This window comes from Acanthaster planci, linkage group LG20 (assembly GCF_054643075.1).
Source record: "Acanthaster planci isolate LZ-2023a linkage group LG20, COTS_SCS, whole genome shotgun sequence".
NCBI classification, from domain to species: Eukaryota; Metazoa; Echinodermata; class Asteroidea; order Valvatida; family Acanthasteridae; genus Acanthaster; species Acanthaster planci.
In genome coordinates this window covers 874,550-889,387 of record NC_141796.1, presented here as the reverse complement: position 1 = coordinate 889,387, position 14,838 = coordinate 874,550, and the positions used below count along the sequence as shown (strand labels likewise).

The window sequence follows — 14,838 nt, the reverse complement described above, 5'->3', positions numbered from 1 at the left end:
TGGGTTCTGTGTGTTTTTTCACGCGGATCGCGTGCGCGGCCGGCTGTGGGCGGCTTTGTACTCCACGAGTTTTTCAAACCTCGGATTTGCTTTCAGCAGTGGCTCCTCCAGTCCCCTCCCCACACCGTTTGCCGTTTTACCTCTTTAAAAGCATTTTAACTGACTTTCCCCATAAATCACAAGAAGGAGTGATTTTTCTTCCAACATTGTAAGCCCTAGGGTGCTTTCATTATCAGAAAGCCGTATGCACTGTTGTTACAAGTATTTCGCCGGCTTTCGATATCATCACCGAAAATTGAAAATGTATCGGGATAGGCCAAGACTAAGAAATTTACAGAGGGACTATAGTTCTTGAGAGGAGACTACCGTTCCTCGTCTTGTTGAATAGAAAGTCGGACCTCACTTCCTTTTGGAAAAAATCCCCCATCGCCGCGCCCCCACGGTAATACTAATAGCCTTTATTCAAGTTTGATTTTCCTGGCATGTGTCAAAGATTTTGCTGTCGTGGTCATGGGATTCTTAAATGCAACGACCCAATCGAAGTAAGGCAAAAAAAATAGTAGCTGTTTCATGTATTTTGTCATTTCTTGTATTAACATTCTTTTTGACGTATCTCTTTAAAAAAAACAAGACAAGATTTTTTTTCAAAATTTCCTTTTGCAAGACCTTTGATAGTCCACGTATGTGGATTGTCTGTAAAAATTTATATGGCCTCATGATGACGTCACTAAAAAGTATGACTCTTGATTTACATACTGACCAAGGTCAGACCAATCATTATTTGCAGACTTTTTCTGAACTAAACTCATCGACGTTTACACGTTTCAGTATGTCTTACAACAATTAGTGTCAGGCTGAAAAGTTATACTTCATTGGCACGATTGGGCTTTCGTAGATTTGTACCGCACTGTAAATTCTTTCCTGTGAATTTTCACAATACTTTACTGGCAGCACGGGCGCCGGTAGTATACTGTTAATAATTTACAGTACACGTACATGTATTTTTTAACGATAAATCATACGAAGCTCTGGAAGTGACATTCAACTTATTTCGATCCTGCTTATACATTATTTTTTTTGGAATGACGACATCGTATATTTAAAATATCGGTATCCTGAGATAATTTTTCACGGGATGATGACATTCCGAGATGAATTATCACGGAATGATGATCCTATAAGTTGGATGATGAGGTCTCGAGATAAATTATCACAGAATGACGACATCGTAAAAGTTGGACGGCCACATCCTTGGATATTTAACCTATCATGGATAACGACATCATAAAAGTGGAATAATGACATTATATTTGTGAATGGGTGCATCGACAAACCGCCTCGAAAATGCACAGGCGACCTGAGGTGCTTTCGTCTTTTAAAAAAAGCATAATCTTCCTATTACCATATATAATATTAGTTAAATTGATACAACGTCATGATGAAGTAGACATTACACTTGCTGGATGTCTCTGGGTGACGACATCCTAAGATAATGATTAAGATTGAGGATGTCGTCATATAACTTTTCCGATGTCGTCATCCCGTGATAAATTATCTCAAGATGTCGAAATCTTGCCTTTTAATGTTATGTCTTTATCCCAAGAAAAAATATGTCAAGATGATCTCAACAAGTCGGATGGCACGTCCAAAGCTCCGTAATATCGCCGTCATTTATTGGCCAAACAACAAAACAACATTAAATTATTTCAGTTAATTGCATTAATTTGAAGTAGACACTGGACACAGCAAGTTAGTATTTTCATTGATTACGGGTTCATTCTACATAAGTATTTGTGTATAAGTTCTGTTTCTGTTGATGAAGGATTCGCAGATTCACATTAATTTTAACAATTCAAAAATAATTACATATAACCTACACATACCTCGTATTTAGATCGCGGCAGAACTTTATTAACATTCTTAATTTACATTGGCATGGTAAATGTGCAATGTTTGGCTCCCAAGAGCAATCGTGGTTGGAACATGAAAAAGTCAGCTTTTTTAATGTTCACGTCAGCAGTGGTTCGCATTCACGTGTAAAACTACATCCAAAAAACCACCAGCGTTTGTCAGAGTAATGTCAAATACTTGCATTAAGAATGGAAAACCACAAAATTACTTGGCAAAAGAAGCAACGCACCATTTGTGTCAATATGCAAATTGACGTCACAGCTTATACCGTAAAACATTACTTTTAAATATAGAGTATTGTACAGCGTTCACAAAAGGACAGTAAATACGTGTAACAAACATGTTTATTTACTATAAACAAAAGTTTAAAAGTTTACAGTAGATTAATGTTGTCAAAATATCGTACAATATTTCTCATTCAGTAGTATTTTTTGGCAGTGTGGGTAGATGTTGTGTATTTTGGCCCTGCCCAACGTATAACACTATATACTCAGTGTTTGCCCCCGAAGGCTTGTGAAAATGCACAAGTGTACTCGGGTGGGATTCGAACCCACAACTTCCTGCTTACTAGTGCAGACGCCTTAAACCACTCGACCACCTCGAGACGGCTGGTCGAGTCAGATGTAGCAACGGGTACCACGAATAACTATTTCCAAGGATCAGGAACATTACTGTTTATAAAACTTCTGTGTGCCTACGTGCAACTCAAGTCAAGTCTAATTTGGAGTATACAGCAGATTTCATCGTAGGTATACCCGCCCACAAAATAATGTTGAATCAGTTCGTCTCTTATAAACGATATTAAGGAATCAATCATTGTAAATAGTTTATTTTATACATTCAGTTCAAAGTTTCTCTTGTATTTTTGGGGTATGATCTGTTAGGTTATCGTGGAAGTACAGACAGGCATGGCGGATCGATCGAACACGTATGTGAAAAGATCAAGGGTCTTAGTGAAAAATAGCAATGCACAAGCGTATGAAAAAAACCACGGGCGACGTACGACGCACGACGGCGACACACGACAACAGATATGGAATTCCATACGGTACCCCAGGACCCCCCCTCTCCGTGACTACGCCCCTGATCCAACATTTTGTGTCATTCAAAATGAAATATTGTCTGTAATGTAAAATTAAACTTAAATCGAGATTTTGAGATATTATTGTATTTATTTCAACTTTTCAGAGCACGCAGAACCTCGTGGGTTATCCAACACGATATCCTCTGGTAATCACACTTATCTCAATTTATATTTATAGAAATTTTTTTCTCCAAAGATGAAACTTCAACATGTATCAGAAAATGTGTAGCAAGTAAGACGATGCAGTTGCATTAATCAAGGCGACATCCAAGCAGCTCTAATCGGAGATAAACCCGACCATGCCATTTAGTCGGCTCAATGCGCACCGTCGTGGCCACCACACTCTCATTAAACAGGTTGGTTACAGGGGTGTCACTGTCTGTGTTGCCGATAAACACCTGAAACAAAAAAATAATAATTTCATAATAAAGTTTGTAGTATCGCAAAATAGGCGCCTCATGCAGAGCCAAACAAACGCCATGCAGTCCAGGGCATACGACATGCAGAAAATGCATTATGTGATAACAGTACGGTGAAATCATTAGTGTCCTGCTAAGAATCAGCCAAAAAATCGCAGAAATCGGCATTTTCCTCAAATTAACTCCACGAACTCCATCAAAGGATCTTTATCTAACACGAAAATTGATTGGGGATTAACTGTCATCTGAAATATTTACAACTCTAAAGAAATACTTTATTGATATTACATCTCTCAAAGTTACCTTACAATTTTCAATATAACTTTTCAATGTGAGAGTGCACTCTTGGTCTAGATATCGATCCCGACTAGGCAATTAAAAAGTATTTCCCTTTTTCCCCTCTTTGGTTTGGCATTGCACTCTGAACCAGGATATCAAACAGAGGGCGCTAGTCACTAGACGCGGTGCGAAGTTATAGATGGCGCTCTACCCAGTAACGGGGGGGTACCATTGATCTCGGTTTATAATGGAGACCAAATGGGGGGAGACGTTATCTGGGCGAAGGCCGGGTACGATCATGAATAATGCAACATATGACATAAATATGAATAAAACAACATGGGGCGTCATGCTTCACCCGATACCACACACTGCGTTCCTGCTTGCACGGCTCGCACGTCATCCGTCACAGTACGTGTACATGTATGTGTACTGTACACGTACATGTACATGTACATTACATGTACAGTACATGTATACGATTAACTGACTTGCGCTCCTTGTACTCCACATGCGCCCATCATACTTTTTTCTCAAATGTACCTGGCTTGCGCCTGTTTGTTCGCCACATACATGCGCCACAACTTCAAAAAAACCTGTGACTCTGATGACAGGCAAGCCGTGCGAGCAGGAACGCAGTCGCATCGGGTCAAGCACGTCACTTTATTCATATTTAAGCTACGTGTTGCATTATTCATGACCGTATCCGGCCTACGCCCAGATAGCGTCTTCCGTTACATGGGCAGATGTTAGGCGCGCATAGCTAGCTGTGTGTTAAGCGAGCGCGGCGCATAGACTCCGCCTTGCACGTCGGGCAATTGGTTGACAGAAGTCACTGCTTGGTCACATGTAGCGCGTGCGCAGGCGTAGTTGCAGCAGCGGCCGGCTCGCGAAGCTATAAAAACGGCGCGCAGCAAAGTTAGTAGTCCTGAGTCAAAGGCATATTCTGAAGTCACCTAGCCTAGTTTGACTGTGCCTAAGCCCCAAGTGGTGCATGTGTCGTCGAGGGGCTTGGGAGGTTGATTTAAGAGGCCAAATGGTGGTGCGGTATAGTTCCTGATAGAAGCTAGCGGTCGATGCAAGGGCGGATTGCTATCTCGTGACATGAGTTGCGTGTATTGCAGCCCTGACAATAAGCCCCGTAGACTTGCTAAAGTCCCAGATTTGGCTCTGAATGTCCACAATCAATACATCCGATCCGACTCTCCACCGCTACTTATGAGTGAGACCTGTGCAGCAAAATAGCCTGAAAGTACTGTGATGCTAATATATTATCGTATGATGCAATACAGTAGGCAAACTTATAACTGAGGCTTGTTCGAGCCTTCTGTTATATGTTTTTTGACGCTGACTAGCCTCACTTATAAGTAGCGGTGGGTTGTCGGATCGGGTACTTAATATTGTGGTGTTCGTTGCTCTGGGCGTCGTCCAGTCACTTATAATCACACTCTCCCCGTCAATAGCGCCCTCTACTGGTGTATTGGTTGAGTGTGATTGATGAATAAACCAGCCACTTTGATTGTTGTATAAGTCAGGTGTCCAGACGAAGTTTATTCAGGTCAGCTCTGTCCGGATCGAGTCACTTAGTTTTGGCCCATCAGATTGGGCATCATCTCAACCACGACAAGAGATCATTGAATTTTAGGGGGGGAAGGTATACTTTCATCCCAACGAACTTGTCACTAGCCGCTCAGGGACTCTCCGGTGCGTACCGTCCACCGTCGCGTCTAGAGGAGGAGGGCGCCCTCGCCTCCGTCGGGGGAGGGGCGCAACGTCACAAACGTCAGACAGCTGCAATTAAACAGGAAACAACGGCCGCAAAGATATCGAACGTCTAGCAACTTCAGCTCGTTATATTTCATGCGTACCGTGATGTTTCCGTTTCCACCTGTCACGTGTATACGGTCAGATGAGTGCTGCGCCTGGTATGACACCTTGTACTTCGTCACCCAGTTTTCCCACCACGGGTCTCCCTGTATGATGACTCCAGACACAACCGTTCTCTCAGCCAGGTCCACCTCGATCCAGGGACTGGTGTCGCCACTACAGAGTCACAGGGGATAAAGAACAACGAAATAACAGTGCTCCGCAAACTCGCGCGTAAGTGGAGAGATTGGCTTCAATAAGAGCACATGTAGTTACAACTGAGAATGTATCAAGACAGACTTCTTCAAAGGAGTGGACCCCAAGGGGATCTGTAGTTACAACTGAGAATGTATCAAGACAGACTTCTTCAAGGGAGTGGACCCCAAGGGGATCTGTAGTTACAACTGAGAATGTATCAAGACAGACTTCTTCAAACGAGTGGATCCCAAGGGGATCAGGTCCATTAGGGTCTACGAGTTTACCCTGTCCGACCTTCTGATGGGGAAAAATCATAAGTCTTCCTAGTTGTTCTAAAGTTTAATTTCAAGGACAAAAAACGAGGGGGGATGAAGGAGGATATGTCAAATGTACTGTGGAATTGTTGTAGGGGGCTAATGTACCTGTGTAAGAACTTTTTATTTGCAACATACATAAATAGAGCCCTTGTCGAACCATCACTGAAGGAATCGCTATTGTGTGTGTCAAGGGAGGTCGCTGTCACAGAGAATCGAATGCCCCGCACAATGCACGCACGTGCGTCTTGAACCCAAGACTATTGTCAGCCGGGGGGGTGCCTGAACGTCACTCTTTAATTATCCCTGCCTGTCGGAAATCCCCCCACCCCCCATTGCGGCCAGACGTGTGGATTTTGTGGACACAGGTCTTACAATCCTGTTATTATCAATTTCTGAGCATACATTTAGTTCTAAATGGTTTTATTTTCATAAGGGGATGTCCTCTGCGCCCTGTAAATAATATTTTGTTTTCTTAGGTGTTTTTTTGGGGGGTGTCCCAACTGCAGATCTGAAATACCATTTGACGTATGACTGATTTCTTCCGGTTTTTTGAGTTGACTACATGATTCCACATTCTTGTAAAAGAACAATTTGAAAACAAAGTGTAGTTCACATGCATTTATTCAAAAATAAATAGAATTGTCAACCAAAAAGTAACGATTAATAATAAGTACAAGATCTGGCTGACGGGTTGGAAATTATATGACAAAAAAAGGGCGATAAAGAAAAGTGTAAACTAAAAAGCACTGAGCAATAACAACTGTATGTATATCCCGACCTCGGGAGGCTCGGCTGCAAAAAGGTTTGGGGGCTAAGCTCCCCTAGAACTGCGCCTGCCTAGCATAGCTCTTCAAAATGAATTGTCTTCTTTCAGTGGGGTCGGGCAAATCGAATCGAACAGGGATGCAGGTGAGGCCTGAAGGGTGGTTATCTCCTTTGGATACTTACCTTGCGGATGCCCATCTCGTTTTGTTGTTGAGGCGCGCAGCCCAAGCAGGGCAGCATCCGTCATGCCAGCTACTCGACGCTGACATCTTTGAATCGGGGATGGTCCCATTTTCTATCCCTAACGGCCTCGGGGTTGCACACTCGACTGTCGTGTGTCCTGGCTCTGTGGGTCCTTCCTCTGTGAGTAAACCGGGAGACCAAGCGCACCATTTATAATTATTTTAACTCGATCAGCACAGGGCCTGAGAGTTGACCCCTGATGGCGCGCTTCCTGGAACCCTTGGATAGAAAAATTAACGTGCAAAGATTTTAGAAATTGTAATTGTTTTTCGTTCAGTTACTTCTTTAAAAATCCAACTCGGAAAAGGGCTTTGGAAAATATTTGTTAATACATGTATATCAATTTATAGAAACTGACCTACAGAAAAATAATGACCTAAAAGAAAAATATCCTGTCATAAATTGACCCATCACTTCCGAAAATATAAAATACATGAAGAACAATGCAATAAGGCAGATGAATATTTACGATTTGAAATTTTATGGTAGCCAGTCGGTAAAAACCGAAATAAAAAACAGATTAAAACATATAAGTAGTAGACTTCAAGCAATTTTCTACTTCAATTACGAAAGATACTAATCTTTTATCTAACCTTTGCTGACAACAACTGCGCGGTGTCAACTAAACGGAATCTGGAATGCATCGACTGCAAGTAGGTAAATCTTTGCAACGTTGTACAATCTCGTTTTCACTTTAGCACGTGCAGCGAAAACACACGTGCATGAACATGGAGACCTGGGTACGATATCGCCGGAAGTGAAAGGCGATCAATGCATGTAACTCTGTGTGCAGTGTACGTGCAGTGGGGGTTGTTTAACCTGAAGTGACGTCACACTTACGAAGCGAATAGGGTATGCTCTTTTGGCGTCGCAGTCGTGTTTTAGTGGCTGTTAAAACTATGGTTGGTACAAAAGAAAGAGTATAATTCATATAAGGCGCTAAAAATCCCTGCAGCTATCAGAACACCCAATCAATAAACCGACTACAAAACACTGAAAGAAAGTACAATCCTATTTAAAACCAATGAAACAAATAACCACTTTGAACGCAAGATGTAGCCCCCCATACAAGTCGTAGGCAAAATGCGAGTGGTCTATATTGCTCTTGTTGTAACAGTGTAAGGTGAAAAACATTCAAATACCAAATTCCTGGTGCTGGGTACGTAAACTCCAAAATCCGCGGGATGTTCAGTGGACATCAAATGAGTGCCCACATGAACATGTGCACCTTCCACGATCTGACGCATAATTTCCATGTACATGCACACGCACATGTGCGTGTGGGTGTACATGTAAGTTGGAACGCGTGCTACATAAACAGGCAGCAGTGTACACATGTAAACCGTGCACGGTACGTGGCTGGATCGGTTTGTACATTGCGAAACACGCCGATTGCTCAGCGGAGATGGTGTCTAAAATAACTCATGAAAGCTCTGCAAGAAATCTGGCTGGATAAAACTCATTGTAATGTTTAGTTGAGATTCTGGCCTGCCGTATGCAGTGTCTCGTGGTTCTGGGAATACTTCTAAAATTGAGAAATTCGGCTGAGAAAAAGATCAGACCAAGAAATCGACTGAAAACGAAAATAGTTTTCATCTTAATAGCAGCCTCTTCGAGGCTAAAGTTCATATTTTTGGAGCATTTCGTTTCGCGATTCTGGGGTGTTTCACTCGGCCTAAGTCTTCTAGAGCACAAGAGTTTCAACGTGATCGTTTGTTAATTTTGTGCAAACAAAGTCTTTCATACGAGAAAGCTCAAGAGAGGACTGGCTACCTTTGCCAAGGACAATACCGTATGGTTCACCAGGGTTTGGTCAATTAACCGCTGCGCACGGTCGAAGTCGTTTCCACACGTCGAATGGAGGCGAAACATACGTGACAGGTACTTTCGAGAGTTTCTGCGGTTGTACATCCATAGAGATCACAGTTGACGCTAACACAGTGCCACGTATTGTTCAATAACGCGCATGCACGTACGCACTGACGCAGTCCAGTCCTCAGTCTTCCTCGCGTATGGAGATTTTTTTAGATGAGAGTCACGACCCACTGTGTCAATGTTTGTGCGCGTTCCATACGTACGCATTGGCGTCTGCGAGGTTCCAAGTTGTTCGTTCTTTTATAAGACTGATTCCAGAAATTAGGGGTCCATTTTGGTGTGTCCCTGTCACATCCGACATATGATTTTGTAAGTTCATTTCCAAGAGTGATGGATTAATGCAAATCACCTGCCAAACAAATAGCAATAGTCTTGAATCAATTCCGGTGATATTTCCGTGTCAAATAACAAAGGTCAGATGTAACAGGGACACGAAAATGTAACACTTTTGGACCCCTAATTTCTGGGATTACCCATGACAATTTTACCTTCCCTGTGCCACCTCTAGTTCTATTTAAACTCTCTGTGGATACACTTCCTTTCCTGGTCGCGTATGTTTAGTGTCAGTTGTTTCCAAAGGGTTTCCATAACAACGGCATAGCAACAAGCGGTGTCTGTTTTGGCGTACTTTAATTAGAAAAAGGAGCCATAGTTTAATACTGCTTTGTGATAAACTCAAACTTCTTCAAAGATGTCGTTCATGTTAGATTTATTTCCCAGCGGCTTCGCCTCAGAAGGTGTACAGAAAATGCAGGATCAAAAATTCTGTCCCAGTACAATTGAAAGAAATGACTGCTGCCATATTTATCACCTTTCCATAAAATATTTTGATTCCTCATTTTGAAATAAGAGATATCAAACTAGTTCCCACCCCCCCCCGCTGAAGCTGAGGGGAAACTGCCAACCAAACCATACCCCTCAACGGCTACATGACAGTACTATGGTAACACACAAATACTAGGCTAAACATGAATGAGGGCGTTGGGCTGTGAAAACTGCAGGTCGTTGAAGGGGCATAACATTTGTTATTCACTTCTCTTCTGAGGGATACATAAGTCTCCTTTCTCTCTTTCCTCCGTCTAAACTTTCATTTTATTTTTGGGGTAGGTGGGGAAGACATCTGAAAACACTGCCATAAACTGTAATAGCTGATTTATAGTCTCTTCACCTTCGCAATCTATGATTCCATAGTGTGTGACCCGACTTGATGATTATTGGGGTCAAAGCAGAATGCGGAATGAGTGATTTGGAGTGAAAATTCACAGTCTTGATAGTAAAAGTTTCATGTGAAGCGTACATGTGATATTGTCATGTTCACGCTACATTGTACTTCAGCTGTTTGTTTGTGTGGCGACTCGTATGATTTACCCTAGGGTCTCGATCTTTACTCCACACACTGTTCATTATTAGGTGCTGTCTGGAAGGCCAAGTCCACGGTCGCACACCGGCATGACATTCGGGGAATTCGAGGAATTTGAGGATTTTTGGGGAATTTGAGGAATTTTAGGAATAAAGGATTTGAATTGTAATTAGTTGTAATCATACCTGGATATTTGAACCCCCAAAGTTGACATGTAAATAAAACTCTGTGTCTTTTGAGACAGTTACATTTGGACTCTTCCTGCCCGTCTTCCTTTGCCTTGGCGTCCTTAAACTAATAATTTAAGCGGACCTCCTTACTAGATGGCCTCTTATTACATCACCATAAACCAGTGAGGGGTTGACTGTGTTGTATCCAATCACAGAGTCATCATCTAGTGCATACAGTACCACACTAACATCGGATCGTTCACTGAATCCATAAAACCGTCAATCAAATATTTGAAAATAGAACCCTACATTCCTTTATATTTAATGAAAACATATAGACCAAACAATCATTTTTTCATTCATTTTGAAAAAATGATTAAGTCTCAGATCAACAGCACAGTTTGTTTCTCACGTTTTTTTCCGAAAGCAAAAATCACCAGAAACATTTGTTTCTGTCCCACAGTTTGTCCGTACAGATGTTTGAACGCGTTTTCGATAAATTACCGAATATTTGCTCTGTTAATAAAAGTACGTACCGTCCGCAAAAGTAGTCCATAACCTGAAATCCGTCTTCTAATCCCGGCACTTTAAGCCCAGCATGCGCACTTTAAGCCCAGCATGCGCACTTTAAGCCCGACATGCACACTTTAAGCCCGACATGCGTACTTTAAGCCCGACATGCGCACTTACACGGACTTAAGGAGGATAGGGAGCAATGACATTACTACAGTTTCCAAACTCGCTGACAAGCGGAGAAATGCCGTAACCAGGGTAGTACATTTTGTTATTTCAGGTTTTACGCCATTTAGGCTTATCACAAGCCTTAATTAATTTAAGAAGGAGCAATCTCCCTAAAAAGGGAACATCGAAAATTGTTTGTTTAATTTCCTATTTAAACTCTACAGTCAAAAGGATTAATGTTTTTAGTTGAAAACCACAAATCCTTTTCAGCTCATTCAACATTTGTATTTGTTTTTAGGGTACTCACCAGCTGGGCTACGTCCCCTCTTTCCCGGGCAACGCTCTCGTATCTCTCGCATGACTTGCTCCATCCAGTGCTCTGGGTTATCAGGATCAGGTTTTGGTGGTGGACCAAAGTAACACGTCCTCGCTGTGCTCTCCACACCACTCGATAACACTTGAAATCAAAGACAAAATAATGATCATTAATATCCTGATGTTTTCTGCGTGCACCAGATCTGACTAGCGATCGCTGTTAACAAGCTAGGCTTAGACCGAGTAAAGGTCCTGTTCGGAAACGAGCCGAAATATATTACTTGCCGGAGTTACGTAACAACATCAAAGTCATTGTGGGGTCACAAGCAAAACGGACAAGAAACAAAGATCAGTCGAGCTGCCTTGAGCTTGGCTTGAGCTTGGGTACATTTGAAGCAAGATATGGGACGGAGGGAACCCCCCCGCCCTTGTATTGGTCATTGTTTGATCGGAATTTCAGGAATTCTTTACAGACTTCTAGGGGGTATGTTAGGTAACAATAGTCTAGAGTGTGTGTAGGGATTGGACAGGTAAGGGGGGTACCCCTCCGTCCCATATCTTGCCTGGTATAAGTGGGTAAAGACAAGGATTAGTATTGTGGATTTTTAGTTAAAATCCCAAAGAGCACTTTTTCTTCATTTTTCTTCAAAATCAATTTGTTATTATATCTCCTGGCCATATTTATCGCCTTGAGGTTCATTTCATTTGAGGACAAAAACTCATGTATTTTGATCTGAACAAGTCCTACTCTCTGTAAACTGTCGCGTGTTAGCGTTGGATAGTTGTATTGGCTGTCTGGGTGTACTTGCGTCAAATATGCTGTCATTTTTAGTCTTTGCACTGTGAAACCACGCGTATTTCAGGCTCCAAGGCATACAAATAGAGGCGTGTACCAAAAATGTAACAACTTCGAGTATAAAAATCTCCACAGAATACACAAAAAAGTGTGTTTTACTTCTTTATAATTGGTTTTATCTAATCGTGAGAACTGATGGAATTTGGCTTCCGCGGTCCAGTCAGCTGTGAATTAAAAAAGATCTAAAGACGTACCTCCCTCTTTTTTGGAAATGAATTGGGAGGCCATCAGATGAGAACAAGACAATCTGCCGTACGCACGAACACTAACGTTAAGTGACAGATATTGTCAAGGTAAATTTACTGGGATACGCAGAGTCCAGAAAAATGTTGGACAATGTTTCTTTTGTTACTCCAAGAATTCGAAAAAAATTAAACTACTGTCAGCAAAATGATTACTCTTAGCCATCTGTCGTCTAAATATATATTGACTGCAGAAGGGAATGATAGTTCACTAAACTTGGTCATTCAAGAGAAGTAGCTTACCTGTCAGTGTGGTCACAATCACAATCATAGGTGCAGCTCCGTCCATTTTCTCAAGACGAGAGACCGAATTTTTAGCAAGAACCGGGTAGGCTGCTCGTTTTTATCACGTACCCTCAAACCGAACCGTCCCATCCGCTTGCGCAGCCGAACAAGCTCATGTCATTGGCAGCCAATAAGCAGATTGGGAATTAAGTTGAACTAGAGACTAGAGTCCAAATGTCTATGTCTGATTGGCTGAAGTGTGGAACCTATGCGGGGGGGGCATCATCGAGTAAGCACCCAATCAGATTTTATCACTTCTTTGTGGAGGCGTGCCGGTTGTGCAGTCTGTTTCATTGTTTCCTAATGCAGTTTTTTTAATAAGGGTGGGGCGCAACACTGCCGCGTACGCAAGGCAATCTGATCCCACCTCCAACAACTGGATAATGACGCCAAACGCTCCAGCCAACGCGAAATATCTATATCCAACAAGAAATAAGACCAAGGGGTACCCACAACGTGTCCAATCGCTATACACACTTTAGACTTTTGTTACCTAACACACTCCCCTAAATATCTGAAAAGAATTCCTCAGATTCTTGTAAAACAATGACCAACACAAGGGGAGGTTCTCTCGGTTTCATACCTTCCTTCATATGGAAATGTCAGTGAAGATGCGTCCTTGTCAATGTTGTAACTGCACATGCGCGACTGTACATCAAGGAAGTTGCCATTGAACACCTGTTTTCTGCTGCGTCACCTTGATAGAATTTTAACTTGTTTTCCAATGAAAGGAAGGCTGGCGGTTTCTTCCAATTAGTTCCTCATCAATTAGTTGAACCGGTCAAGAGTGGAAGGCCAAAAAGTATGCTGAATACAAAAGAATCCACTTGAGGCGCCATTTGAAGCAAGATATGGCACTTTGTGTTGATCAATGTTTGATCGGAATCTCAGGAATCCTTTACAGACTTCTGGGGTGCATGTGTTAGGTAACAATAGTCTAGAGTGTGTGTATCGGGATTGGACAGGTAAGGGGGTAACCCTCCATCCCATATCTTGCCTGGTATATGAGGCGCCGTAACCAAATCACGACAGCAAACAGAGAGCTCACTGAAATCTCCAAATAGGCTACCGACTGGCAAATTCACGTGTTCAAAATTGTAAGGAAGCCGCGGAGCAATTGATCCAAAACACCAAAAGTATAAGAAAAAATCTCACACCCAAAGAAGCACGTGATGATCTGACAATACAGAGGAGCAGTATTTCTGAAGTTCCATCCCCAAATGTCTCGTGGGTGACGCCTTTTGAAGTAATTAATGCAATAACAGCTTTAATTTCTTTTTTCCCTTGCAAATACGCAAAGAGTCACGATCATTTTTCTTGCAGTAAGTACGTAGCATACACGACTATTACCTGCTGATATTCGACCTTGCAATGATTTTTACGACGATTTTTGGACCTAAAAAGACAATGGTTCCAGACACCGTTAATGCACATTTTTTCCCCTCTAAACCTTGAAGTCTATTTTCCATTAATATTTCGTTACACCAGAGAGTACACCTAACCCAATCGTGCGCGGCACTGACGGCAACGTCTGCCAAAGACTGGGCGGGGATTTGTAGCCTGATCTTACAGTGTGGGGGAGGTGTTGATAGGCAGGGCCAAAGGCTTCCTGAAACTGTCTGGACTGGATATGACTGAAAAAGGGATCCGGGTTGGCCAGGAGCGCTGACAGCCATGCTGTTTACCCTCTCTGCGTTTGTTTGTAGTATTTGTTTGATTGTTTGTTTATTTTTTTAATTTTGCACTGATATCACATTCAGCATGGGTCTTGGATTATGTGCTTTCATTTCCCTTTCCCTTCTAATCCCCTCGTTGTGGATTGGGTCCGAGATTAATTACGTAATTTTTATTTTTACATCAAATAGTATGAGGAAACGCACATTTATTGAGAAGGTAAAAATCTTACAAGCGCAGTTGAAAATGTTAATCCACAGGATTGATTCAGAACAACACATGCTCAAGAGAGATATTT

The 14,838-nt window shown here is 42.1% G+C and overlaps 1 protein-coding gene across 1 annotated transcript; it reads right to left on the bottom strand.

The window, feature by feature from the left end:
- Window positions 1–999: 999 nt before the first annotated feature.
- Window positions 1,000–13,387, bottom strand: LOC147795812 (retinoschisin-like). The gene is made up of 5 exons (XM_087130800.1): window positions 12,825–13,387; window positions 11,476–11,625; window positions 7,023–7,200; window positions 5,562–5,736; window positions 1,000–3,393 (listed from the first exon to the last, which is right to left on the bottom strand). Exons 1-5 carry the CDS (start codon window positions 12,868–12,870, stop codon window positions 3,247–3,249), a joined length of 696 nt encoding a protein of 231 aa, XP_086986926.1. The 5' UTR covers window positions 12,871–13,387; the 3' UTR covers window positions 1,000–3,246.
- Window positions 13,388–14,838: the final 1,451 nt, after the last annotated feature.